The sequence below is a fragment of the Choristoneura fumiferana genome, chromosome 18 (genome assembly GCF_025370935.1).
Source record: "Choristoneura fumiferana chromosome 18, NRCan_CFum_1, whole genome shotgun sequence".
Lineage (NCBI taxonomy): Eukaryota > Metazoa > Arthropoda > Insecta > Lepidoptera > Tortricidae > Choristoneura > Choristoneura fumiferana.
The window spans coordinates 12,270,329-12,283,571 of record NC_133489.1 but is presented as its reverse complement, the minus strand read 5'-3'; the positions used below and the strand labels follow the sequence as shown (position 1 = coordinate 12,283,571).

Sequence of the window (13,243 nt, the reverse complement as noted above, 5' to 3'; positions counted from 1 at the left end):
ACTGGGGTGGATCTATTATCTATCTCCCAGAACAGATTTAAAAAAATGCACTTTACAGATACAAAACTAAAGTCGCCATGTATAGGTTAGACATAGCTACGCCTCTATTTTTGTGCGGTGTTGGGTTTTTATTGAGGGGTTGTCTTCCACTCTTTCGTAGTTACTCTCTTAGTTTTAAGCTTTAGCTTAGATATTTAGTTTTTTGTCTTGTTGAAAAGCTGACCTGTTATTGTCAACTATTTGTACTCTATTTGCTTATAGTAATTTGGCTTTAGGCGACTAAAGTTTGAAAAATGACGAGGTATAAAAATGACGACATCTTATATAATGTTTGAAAAATAACAAAGCCTAGAATTATTTTGGTCGATATATAAAATGTCGACATATAACAATGACCATCGGATTTTTGTCGATGTATATAGAATAGATCAGTTCCTTAATTCGATGCTTCTACCTATTCTACTAAGGCATGTCAGGTTAGGTACGACGACGAGCGAAGCGAGGAGTGTTAGGTAAAACTGCGATCCTGAGTGCGCGAGCCGAGCGAGCGAAGCGAGAAGGCGAAGTGCCAGAACCGAATTTTTTTTGCTAATACTTGTATGATGATGACGAGTACAAATTTTTGTAGTAGGTACTTGAGTCTAGGAATGTTTGTATGTATTTAAGTATATATGTATGTATGCATTATTATATTTTGACTTCCTTATGTTTGAAAATCGGCATTATTATGCCTCCTCGTCTTAATTCCTTTTCGACATTATTTTTTATGTCGTCGTTATTATTACTCGACATTTTTATGTTAGGAAAATCGTCATTATACCTCGTCATTTTTTCATCATCATCATCATCCCACCGCCTATATACGTTCCACTGCAGGTCAGAGGCCTCCTCTCAGAACAAGAGGGCTTGGGCCATAGTTCCCACGCGGGCCCAGTGCGGATTAGGAACTTCACACGCACCATTAAATTGCTTCGCAGGTTTGTGCAGGTTTCCTCACGATGTTTTCCTTCACCGCAAAGCTCATTCATTCATTCATTTCATTCATTCATTCATTCATTTTTTTAACCGACTTCAAAAAAAGGAGGAGGTTCTAGTTCCAATTTTTGTATTTTTTTTATGTATGTTCGCCGATTACTCAGTCAATTGTGGACTGATTTTCAAAATTATTTTTTTAATCGAAAGGGTATTCTTCTGAGGTGGTCCCATTGTCACCAAGTCAAGATCTGATGATGGGATCGTAGGGAAATCGAGGGCAAACCTCAAATTTTATAGGCACACCTATGGCGATTTGGCATTTTTAGCATTAAGATAAGCATTTACATCCAGAAAGTATCATTTGGTAAACTGAACCTGATGAAGAAGACCGTGGGTGACCAATGGAACTCGTCAAAGCTAAGTAATGCTCGCTCGTCTATAAACGATCATGATTAATATACCTAGATAAGCGACTAAGAAGAGCTTTAAGTTAATGATTCTTTCGAACTGATCTGATGCTGAAGCCAGCAAATGGAAAGGCAACGTAACTCTGTTATAAAACAACGTAACTAAGCCGTGTTTGGGCTTAATGGAATCGTTGTGAGATGTACTTTGGCTACGAATCACTTAAAAGTGAGAAATAAAGAAATTTTTTAACAAAAAAGTAAAACCGACTCCAAAACCCTTGAAAATAGTTTTTAGGTACCTACTAGCTCGAAGTCGGTGACTGAGCACGACCCAGCAGGATGGATTGAAACCATAGTGTAGGTTAGGTAGACGACTATTGTTCCATTCCTGCTGGATCGTGCTGAGGCACCGACTTCGAGCTAGGCTAGCTAGCTAGGCTAGCTAATATTTCCAAGGCTTTAGTAGTCTCTTCCATTTTTTGTTATTTTTTTATTTTTTTTGGAGTCGGTTTTACTTTTTTGTTAAACAATTCTTTTTCAATATAGATATTAGTCGCCAACTCAATTGAATTTGAATACTACCCAAATTAATTATATAGTTATGTACTAGGCTTAACCCGCGGCTTCGCCCGCATTACAATTAGCTTAATGCCGTCTTAACTGAACTGTTGTAACCATACCTATATTACCTATGCCCGTGCAAGTTTGAAATATACAACGACAACAGATTACTTACACGATTCTTGTTACCATGGCAACGAAATAAATAAACGTTTAGAGTTTGGCCCGAAAAGAAAGAAAGAGAAATTTGAAAGGACAACATTCGCTTGCAAAACGTCTTCTATTTATTGGAAACAAAGTTAACACGTCATCTTGAGAGCCGAGGTACGTACGGTACGTCACCGTTCTTGGACAGCGCCCTATGTTCTTGTTTAAACTTAAAATATTATCCTACGGGAACGCATTACGGGGATATCAAGGATCCCATGTCTCAATTCAGATCTTTGTTTATCTGTACGCCAAGTTTCATGTAAATCGTTCGGCCGTTATTGCGTGATTCAGGAACAAACATCTATACCTCCAAACATCTTCACAAACTTTCACATTTATAATATTACTAGCTTTTACCCGCGGCTTCGCACGCGTAAACTATTCGGTGTGGTAGCTGCAATTGAAATTTTCGGGATTACACAAAATTCCCCTGGAAATGTCCAATATTTATATCGTGGTCTTCATTGAGGCTGTGTTGTGAATAACTGTACAAAATTCAAGACTCTAAACCCAGTGCTGAAGTTTCAAAAATTTTCCCTATCCAAATTCAAACGCAAAATTCAAATTCAAATCATTTATTCAGTAAATAGGCCGCAATGGGCACTTTTACACGTCATTTTTTAAACTACCAGCGCTTTTGGAAAGACCATTATTGCCAAGAAGAATGCGCCGCAAGAAACTTGGCAGTCATTTTTTCAAAATAAAATAATTACAAATAAAATACTTAAAACTACAGTATACAATTTAAGAAAAAAATACGAAATAATAATAATAATAATAATACAGGGATGTTAGGGGTCCCTTAGTTACAAAACTATACCGTGGGAATATCGGGATAAAAAGTAGCGTAAGTACTTATGTGTATACCAACATACGGCTACCTACATCCAAATTTCATGACTCTAAGCGGTTATTATTTCAAGATTTTATCCTATCCGTGGGAATATCGGGATAAAAAATAGCCTGTGTGTTATTCCAGAGGTCCAGCTACCTACATACCAAAATTCATGGCTCTAAACCCAGTGGTTGTTATTTCGAGATTTTATCCCTAGGTCTCCCGTGGGAATATCGAGTCAAAAAGTCCTTACGTGTTATTCCAGACGTCCAGTTACCTACATACCAAATTTCATGACTCTAAGCCAGCGGTTATTATTTCAAGATTTTATTCTTATCCCGGGGAATATCGGGATAAAAAGTAGCCTATGTGTTATTCCAGAGGTCCAGCTACCTACATACTAAATGTCATGGCTCTAAGCTCTGCGGTTGTTATTTCAAGATTTTATCCCTATCCTGTGGGAATACCGGGATAAAAAGTTTCCTATGTTTTAATCCAGGTTATAACCTAACTTTTCGCCAAATTTCATCTAAATCTGCCCAGCCGTTTCAGCGTGAAGAAGTAACAAACATACTCACTCACTCACTCACTCACAAACTTTGACATTTATAATATTAGTAGGACTAGGATAGGATTAGTTATGCAGGTTGTTTGCCTGTTATTGAATTAACACTCTGTTTATGTTACTAACATATCGACTTTCTGTTATATATGTTATAATTGACGCTCATCAGGCCCAGTAGTACCTAATTTAGGGCTGTGTCAGCAGTGCCCATACACAGGGCTCAGAAATGACCCGACTGGTCAAGAGATCAAGTTTTCCCATTTTTTATAACACACATACACATACATTACATACACACACACACATACACATACATACACACACACACATTGTGTCTTAAGGGCGGTAAATAAGGAATTACGAACGAGAGTCTATTAGAAGCCGAAGTCGATGTTCGTAATTCTAGTACCGCCCGTGCGATATATTACAATTTTTTTCATCACATTTGCGAGTAAAATTGTATATTTGTAAAAGAAAAACTAATATTTTTTCAAAAATTTCCGTTACCGCTGATTGCGCTTTTGCAGCGCCAGCTCCCCGCCGCCCTCTCCTCCGCAGCATGTGCATGGCGTGCGTGTGCAGCGCGCGCACGGAGCAGCAGCGCGCCATGCAGTAACAAACTCATTTACCGACCTTTGGCTTCATGACATGAAAATTAGTACGGGCAATGACTCATTTACCGACCACGGGTTTCATGATTTATTTATTTATTTGGGGGGTTGCAACCAAGGTAGCCTGTATGTTTCGACACTGTTTACGAGCAAATGTGATGAAAAATATTTTAATGATTCACGTCAGGGCATTGCAGGCTGTGATTATTTTATACCTAGAGTTTGTCCTTTCGACGCAGTGACACGTATCCACGTATCATAATCAGGAGTAGTCGAGTCGAACAAATATGCTAGGTGTTATACAAATAGGTACAGTCAACAGCACCAATATCTGACACAACAAAGCGTGTCGTGTATAAATATCTGATACAACTCTATTTCTAGGGCCGGTACGACGTGCCAGATATTTTTACACGTTTTATTAATGCAGGTGACTGTACTTCAAATATGTATATGGAATGATGTGTCTCTCGGTGTGGAACAGATCTCACCGTGGGCGTGAAGCGGAAGACGTGCCGCAGCAGGCGATGCGTGCGCGCGGGCGCGGACGGGGGTCGCGCGGGCTCATAGTACGCCAGCAGCGCCAGGGCGGGCGCGGCGGCGCGCGCGCGCATCACGAGCCGCACGCGCGCGCACGCGCCGCGCGCCACGCCGCCGCACACCACGCGCACACGCCGCGCCGCCGCCGCGCGCCACGCGCCCGCACGCGCCGCGCGCTCGTCTGTAAATCAACAACCGGTCGAGATCTCGCCTCGGGTGTCACGCCGCTTTGACATCTGCTATGGACGCATCTTTAGAGCCCCGACAGACTCTGGACTTGTTATAGATATGCTATTTTACAATTTCATAGTGCAAATGATAAATGCAACTTATGCAACAAAACGATGGCCAATTCGATACATTAAACCTTCGGCACTAGGTTGGGCGATAATTTTGCCTTGGTACGATGCAATTACTCTTGTAATTAATTAGATGTCCTCAGTCCTCATAAAAAACTAAATCAATAATCAAGTAATGGATGACCCGGGTTATTCAATTTCATAAGCATTCCATATCATCATTTCCCCAAAACCCACCTGTGTAGACCGTGGGCTCTTTATACTTCTCCTCGTACAACTCCCGAAATGGCTCCGCGTGGGCCGCGGCGGGGTCAGGCGCGAGCAAGTGCACGCAGTCGGGGTGCTCCGCGGCGAAGTACACGGGGCCCATGTCCACGGGGCCTACGTTACGAAGTTCCACGTCCACTACACGCAGTTCACCGCTAATTGCCGCGCGGTTGCTCTCCGTAAACGTCATCTGTCGTATACACCAAGTATAACTTTTAGTTAATGCCTATTATACTAGCAGAAGCGAGGCTGGCTCTTTCGGCACGTTTATCTTATCAATATCACACAATGTTCATCGTAACTTTAGCAAAGAGTAATTTTCTTCAGCACGCTAGTTGTTTCACCTATCTTAACCATAGGGTAGGGGTGCAGGAAAATTCAAATCGCTTATAACGCGTCTTCGGAGGAAATGGTATGGAAATGGAATGGCATGTGCCGAAAAGGATGCGATGAGACGAGAATTGAAATATTTGTTTGTACCTAATAATTAACCGTATAATTGCATCATAATAAGGCTGCATTTCCACCAGAGATGTGCGAGGATGTGTTGCGAGGAATGTGTTGTTTTAATACGAGAGTGAGAGGGACGTTACGGTACGAACTTTGATTTTCGAATTTCGGAGTAGGCCCTCAGATGTCACACAACGTCATTGTTCATGTTTTTCGTATTCAAGTGGTATTCAACCGACATTCGTTACTTTACTCGTATTGTAATCGGATGTGATCAGTGCGTTTTCTAAGTGTTGTTGTTGCTGTTGACGTTATTTGTTAAATTTGTTGAGTTAGATATGTTATTTGTTAATTTTGTTTTGTTTGTTCGTGTTTTTGTTGAGTTTTGTTTGATAAAACATGGACTCTGACTCTGAGCAGCCAAGTACTTCGTCGCGTAGACGACTAGCAAAGAAATACTTTCGCCTACCTCTTAGAAAAGCCGTGAAGTGTATGGTTGTAAATACGTACAAATATGTATACGCAGAGGCCGATCGGCCGGCGGAACATCTATAAAAATTCGAAATATCTCTAAAACGGTCGCATTTTTATTAGACCTATTGTACCTTTTCTAGAATGTCCTAAGTGCCCTACATGTTAGTACATCACGGATCCGTTCATATCTTAATATTTTACGTCATACATACATTGGTACATAGGTACCTACAAAATCTTTCGGTGATAAGTAATCGGTTGCGGCACATCACTATTTATGAGACGCAAAAAACAGGTAACACATGAAACGTCATTTTAGTATCTCGAATTAAGAAACAGACCATACTAATAATTCTCAAGCAAACTTAGCCGTTATAGTTTTCCTTGTAAGTTTAATATAATTACTACCATCCTGAATTTTTTTCAAATTTTTCCACCCACCGGTTTAGATTTTAGAGGGAAGGGGGACGCTCGATTTTAAGGAAAATTTGCACTTTAAGTTGAATATTTCGCAAACAAATCACTGAATCGAAAAATCGTCTCAGCAAACCCCTAATGGTTTTAAAAGGCCTATCTAACGATACCCCACACTATGGGGTTGGATGAGAAAAAAAAATCAACCCCACTTTACGTTATGGGAGGTACCCTAAAAAAATTTTTTTTTTCATTTTTTTATTGTACCATTTTCTGGTGTAGATAAGTTTTGTGGTGTAAAATTGGGTTATAGCTAAGTTTAAAGATACAAATAAAACGTTTGTTGACTTGAAACCTCTTTAGTCTGAAACAAAGTACCTACTACTTGTTTGGAAATTTTAAACTTTATTTACCTCCCTGGGGAGGCAAAACTGTACGTAAATCCATTACTCCCCCAAGGAATAATTAAGGCCATTGTCCAGTATACAGGCATCGAATAACATCATAGACGAGCAAAAAATATTAACCCCTGCTTCTTTTGGTGTTCTTTTTAGTCATTTGAAACAGAACATAGAACTGCATACCTGTAAACATGGAGCCTGCGGAATGACAGTGATTTGCAAGAGTTTGTCAGACGCGTTCATTTCAGAAAGTAAATCCAATTTTCCTAGTATCATAGAACCATTTGTATTTTCATTACCTCCTTCCCCGCCGTTAATTAATCTGAAAATAAGCAGTATTTTTTATGTCAGTCACTGTCAATCAATGCCACAAAATCACAAGTTAATAAGTAAGGTACTCACTTGTATGCCACGCCCTGCACGCACAATTGACCAATTTGTAAGGGAGTTATGCTGAATATTAATGATTTGCTGCTTTCGCCTTCCAAAATAACTGACTTGATTTTTTGTCCGCATATAGCACTACTCTCCAAGGAGCTACCCGACGCTACCATAAGCTCATTGTTCAAAATTTGTTTGGTGCTCTCCAAGTCATCGGAATTCGCAACAAATTGCCACAAAAGTTCGACATCTTTTAAGATCGTGACTATTTTGAGTGGGTTTCGGAGAGTAATTGAAATTTGTATCGGCTCTGTAATAATTAAAAAGAAATTAGGTTGGTATTAAACAGTTTAAAACCAAAGAAGTGACATATTTCTTATACCAAACAAATGAACCAACTACAAAAAAACCATGAAAATACTTTTCTACCAGTCTGAAGTCGGTCGGAGCCCCAGCACGAGCCAGCAGGAGTGGACCTATAATAGTCATCCACCTCGCCTACGCACTTTATATTTGGCTTCAATCACTCCTGCTGGGCGCTGGCACGTGCTGAGGCACCGACCGATTTCAGACTGGTAGAAAATTATTTTCATGGATTTTTGTAGTTGGTTCAATTTTTTGTTATAAATTTTCTTTTTCACGTTTTTTAGTGTACGTAATCCCAGATACAATAGTTTAATATCAACTGCTCGTCACCTTTTACGAAATATTGCTTTTTCCGATGCAGAAACGTTCATTATTGAGGAGTCCTGGTGCTACCATGAGCATAAATTGCTTAGCAACTGTGTCAAAGTAATTAAAATTCAACCCGTGAAATACTAACTCTGATGGTTAACTGTGGTCTTCAGCATCAGTTCCACTTTACCAAATGATGATTTTCAAGAGCAAATGCACGAGTTACTACTAAATATATCCAATTTACTATAGGTGTCCCTACAACATTTGAAGAGTTCCCTCGATTTCCTTAAGATACAATCATCAGATCCTGATTAGGTGCTTATGGGACCTAATTGAAGACATTCCTAGACGAAAGCAAAAAAAAATTCTCAAATAGGATCCTTAATGACGGAGTTCTGAGGTAACAAACATTAAAAAATATATATAACCGAATTGATAACCTCCTCCTGTTTTGAAGTCGGTTAAAATAGGTTTGAGCTTGAAAACAATTGTACGAGACTCAAAATAAAGTACGTTATTTGTGCAATAAATGCCTAACTGACCTCCCTGCGGTACGACCGGGTTTCTATCCGTCTTCGACGTGTACAAGTCGACAGTCGGCTTGAATATCATGGGCACGCTTCCTTGTGCAACTTGCAGTAGCATCTCTTCCAGTTTGTGCCAGACTCTTTCTTCATGGCGAGTGGCTGCGTCTGCGAAGGACAGTGAAGAGGCGGGTTCCCGGCCCGGCGATGACAGCGGCGCGGGGCCCACGCACAGCACGGCTGTAGCTTCACTCTCCAGGAGAGGTAGTGGCAGAACTGGCAGGTGCTCTTTGAACTCCTCGGAGCTCTCCACCCATTGCTGCCGATGTATAAAATTGACTTTTAAGCAAATTGTCTGTTTCGTTTGTGCCAGACTAACATTTTGCAATGAAAGCGGTAGTTGATAGCTATGAACTGCAGAAAGATATAAACGACTGAGGAATCGACTGAGCAAGAAATTTTAAGTAGTCTTGAATTGCTATTCAAAATCTTGAAATTTTTAAAAATATATTTCGTGAGATTTCATAAGGGATTCTTCAACGTTCATGTGCAGTGCTTACTGTCATAACTAAATTAAATAAAGCTACTTTGAGTTGAAAATACAGTCTAAAACCCGGATAAATCCGCCCAGCCAGCGCCCCGCGTCGCTCGTCAGCCGCCCCACACACAGCACACAGTACCTGGTGCGCCAGCATGTACTCGCGCAGGAAGGCGTCCTGCTGGTGCGCGGGCTGCAGCGCACGCGCGGCCGGCGCCAGCGGCGCGCCCAGCCAGCGCACCGCGTCGCGCGTCAGCCGCCCCACACACAGCACACAGTACCTGGTGCGCCAGCATGTACTCGCGCAGGAAGGCGTCCTGCTGGTGCGCGGGCTGCAGCGCACGCGCGGCCGGCGCCAGCGGCGCGCCCAGCCAGCGCACCGCGTCGCGCGTCAGCCGCCCCACACACAGCACACAGTACCTGGTGCGCCAGCATGTACTCGCGCAGGAAGGCGTCCTGCTGGTGCGCGGGCTGCAGCGCACGCGCGGCCGGCGCCAGCGGCGCGCCCAGCCAGCGCACCGCGTCGCGCGTCAGCCGCCCCACACACAGCACACAGTACCTGGTGCGCCAGCATGTACTCGCGCAGGAAGGCGTCCTGCTGGTGCGCGGGCTGCAGCGCACGCGCGGCCGGCGCCAGCGGCGCGCCCAGCCAGCGCACCGCGTCGCGCGTCAGCCGCAGCGCGCTGGCCAGCCGCCCCAGCGCGAACTGCACGTGGTCTGTCGACAGCCGCCACCCGCTCGCCGCATACACCTCAAAACAGACAATGGACTCTTTTATAATTCAATGTTCAGCCTTATATTTCTCAAAAATAAGATAATAATGATGCTCAAGTTTACTCGAAGGACAAAGGTAAAAGTGTAGAGTAGAGATACTCCAGTCATTACTGAAAAATTAGATCGAATTTTATAATTCAATCAAGAGATTCGAGTTACAGATATAGCTCAGCAAATCACACATCGTAAGTGGTAGTGAGTGGTGATGGCCCTTGGGGCTGTAGTGTAAGGTTTTCGAGTGGCGACCGCGTACTAACGCGACGATTTGGCAAAGTTCGCGTAATAGCAAAATACCTTGGGGAAGGCAGGAGTTTAAAAACGGACGTCTTCCGGCTGATATAATAAGATGATGTTGATAATTAAGATTGGTTTTGGAGTACAAAAATATTTTTTAATTCAACTCCAAATTTTGTTACTTTTACGGTCATCCCGTGAAATCCATATCGAAAATACAAACTGAAACATAGATGCACAGAAAAACCAGAAAAAGAGACCAGCGCTGGGAATCGAACCCAGGTAAGCATAAGCATGCAGCACGGAATGCTGAGGACCTTCATATGCGTTAACAACTAACCTGATAAGCTTGATTATAGCATCGATACGCGTGTTTCTTCTGCCCCGCTTTTGAGAATCTGTGGCCCGCCAATACCATGTGGAAAGCATATTTCCTACACATCGCCTTTGTCCCTGGGCCCGACAAGAAACATAGGGAAGCTTGTTCCAGCAACATAGCGCTGCGAAGGTCGCTGTCTTCTGACGTCATACGAATCAGCTGTTTGGCAGCTTCGCCATGCGAACCAGAGCTACTGAGGCAGAGCACGGACAACAAAGTTGCTCTCACTGCGTATTGCACCATTCTGAAAAAGTATTATAATAAAATTTTACAATATTTGATGCTATTCTCAACTTAACCTGTCTTAAAAATTAAAACACTTCTTAATTTATGTACCTGCATGTATTTAAGTAAGTTACAATACTCTCCTCCATGTAGCCGTGAGTTTTTTTATTAGCATCTCCTGCCATGAAGGCACTAACAGCTGCCATTTCTAGCGCCCCCGCGTAGCAGAGCCAAGCGCTGTCAGCGTAGAACTCGCGCTTGGCCGTGTGGTAAGTGTCAAAGGCTCGCTGCCACTGCCCGCACAGGAACCATAGGTCGCCTAGACGACGCAGCTGTAGCTCTGGGCACTCACTGGAGTAGCTACCATAAAATACAAAATTATTTAATTATACCAAAGCAAGAATAGTGTATGAACTTCTGTTTTTGATTTGATTACTCTTCAACTCACATCACTGTGTTATTTCCTGTAGTATTCCCTCCTTTCCCAGTACCAAACCATCTTTTTGTGGCTGAGAGTAGTGATCTGCTGACACCCTTCCTGTTAGCTACCTGCAATCATTCAAAAACTCACACTCAACTGAATAGTACAAAATTCTAACCACTTCTGACAGCTGTGATATTTGTTTTTCCACAAAAGGTAATAGGGCTTTTAAAGCATACTCTTGTGTGAATTTTTTAATTGATTCCACGTCCAGGGCATTCAGAGCAAGTCCATGTACTTCAGTAGAATAGTCCAAAGGCTTCACACTTACATTCATGCTTTCTGAACTGCCTGAGAATGAATGAGTCTGGAAAATAAACATCAAATCATTGACATTTTTACTTCTTTCCAAGGTTTTATTTATTGTCTTGGAATACATTCATAATCTTACTTGCAAGCTGTTAGCATTATCATAAATGTCATTTTCAGATGTAGTCAAAGGATGCATGCCTTCTGGTGGAATAGATGCAGTAAGTGTGTTACCATCTTCTGTCAAAAGAAAATAACTTATAAGAAAATATTGCACATTTTCACAAAGTAATAGCATTTGATTAACTGTTTTAAGTCAGGTTGACTGAGAGAGAATTTGGAATGCCATTAGGGCTGCTGTTTACACATATTTTAAAAATCTGTGCTATTCTGCTAAAAAAATGCAACATACCTGGCGATCCAGATACTGTTGGAAATGGTTGTGGATCTGGAGGAGTTGTTGGCAGATTTCCAGAAGACATTTCACTCTGAAAGCAATATCATTGTTGGCAATTTTTTTTTATTCAATTCTGTTCAATTATCAAACAACAATCTAATCTGATTTAATTTTGAAAGTACATACATTGGAATCATTTGATCGTTTGATATACTGTGCCCAAAAATCTAATGGTAAGCTTGGGTCAGTTGTGCTTTTAGAGTTTATAGACAGCATGAAACAGTTACTGGAGCCAAAAGTTTGTTTCAAAGTTTCAAATGCTGCTTCAGCTCTGAAATAGAGAAGAATAAGATTCAGTGACTTTAGTGAACCTTTCTTGAACAAAAAATTAATGAATTTTGGATTACTTACTTGTCTCTTGCTACAGCAGAAACATCATGCAAAAGAAGATATGACTTTAAGACCCCTTGGTTAAACCACTTGGGTAATTTTGGTGGAGTGACATTTTGTAACTGAGCATATTGTTGGTTTAGACTATTAAAAGTGTCAACAATATTGTCATCAAGGGTGGTGCCAACAATAATGCAAGATAAAAAATGTTTTGTATATTCATGGTCAGATGGGAATTGCACTTCTAAATAAGTCTCTCGCCAAGCATCAAACCACGGTGTTGATTGAGGCACATCAAATTTATGCCCATCTGCAAACAAAAATACTTGAGTCAACCTTACCTTTCGAATCAATTGAAATTACCTAACAACATAGTTACGATTAGGTACCTATTTCAAGCAAGACAGTTTTATCATTGTAGTTGTATAGAACAGCATTGTTCAATTGTTTCCTTGCTTCAGTGGGCGGCAATGGTTTCCAATGAACATCCCTTACAATTAATTTCCAATTTTTAATAACACACACACCACCACTAGGCTCTCGGATTTGACCTGTTAATAAAAGAAACTTCAGAACTCAAATATATACTATACAATAAAAAGATTATTAAATTTACAAGTTTGTAATGTAGAATATCACAACCACATTCACAATTTTACAATTTCTACCTTCAAAATCCAGGCTTGTGAATGGTTGCAGTAATTCAGTAAAAGATAAATTGTTTTTCGCTGTAATATTGTCTACTTTCGGACTGCATAGAACTGCAACGACGGGCGAAAAGGAGTTCTGTATAAATTCTTGAGCTGTTTTTCCAGATTTAGCCATGATGAAGCAAGTTAATACGTAATCATATAATTCTAATATGATTTAATGTGTTTATCAACCACAATTTTTTTTTTTTTTTTTGGGATTGTGGCTTGGTAACGAGACCTTTAAGCCAAGTCTTTTTTTTAGAAGTCTTGTTTTTGATCACTTGAATTCACT

General features: G+C 41.1%; 1 protein-coding gene across 1 annotated transcript; it reads right to left on the bottom strand.

The window, feature by feature from the left end:
• Positions 1-4,090: 4,090 nt before the first annotated feature.
• LOC141437633 (trafficking protein particle complex subunit 8-like) lies at positions 4,091-13,146 on the bottom strand. The gene is made up of 16 exons (XM_074101082.1): positions 12,928-13,146; positions 12,649-12,810; positions 12,281-12,569; positions 12,056-12,200; positions 11,885-11,960; positions 11,615-11,712; positions 11,342-11,530; positions 11,191-11,291; positions 10,854-11,102; positions 10,479-10,761; positions 9,690-9,881; positions 8,611-8,911; positions 7,412-7,700; positions 7,193-7,331; positions 5,241-5,460; positions 4,091-4,885 (listed from the first exon to the last, which is right to left on the bottom strand). The coding sequence occupies exons 1-16, from the start codon at positions 13,082-13,084 to the stop codon at positions 4,545-4,547; spliced, it is 3,231 nt and encodes a 1,076-aa protein (XP_073957183.1). The 5' UTR covers positions 13,085-13,146; the 3' UTR covers positions 4,091-4,544.
• Positions 13,147-13,243: the final 97 nt, after the last annotated feature.

What these genes read in the sequence shown, in the direction of transcription:
- LOC141437633 (XM_074101082.1), bottom strand. Translation starts at nt 13,084, where the DNA reads ATGGCTAAATCTGGAAAAACAGCTCAAGAATTTATACAGAACTCCTTT. An exon ending in TCTGCTGTAGCAAGAGACAA is followed by an intron (nt 12,201 to 12,280) that starts GTAAGTAATCCA and finishes TCTCTATTTCAG; the next exon opens with AGCTGAAGCAGCATTTGAAA. An exon ending in ACTTACTTAAATACATGCAG is followed by an intron (nt 10,762 to 10,853) that starts GTACATAAATTA and finishes ATACTTTTTCAG; the next exon opens with AATGGTGCAATACGCAGTGA.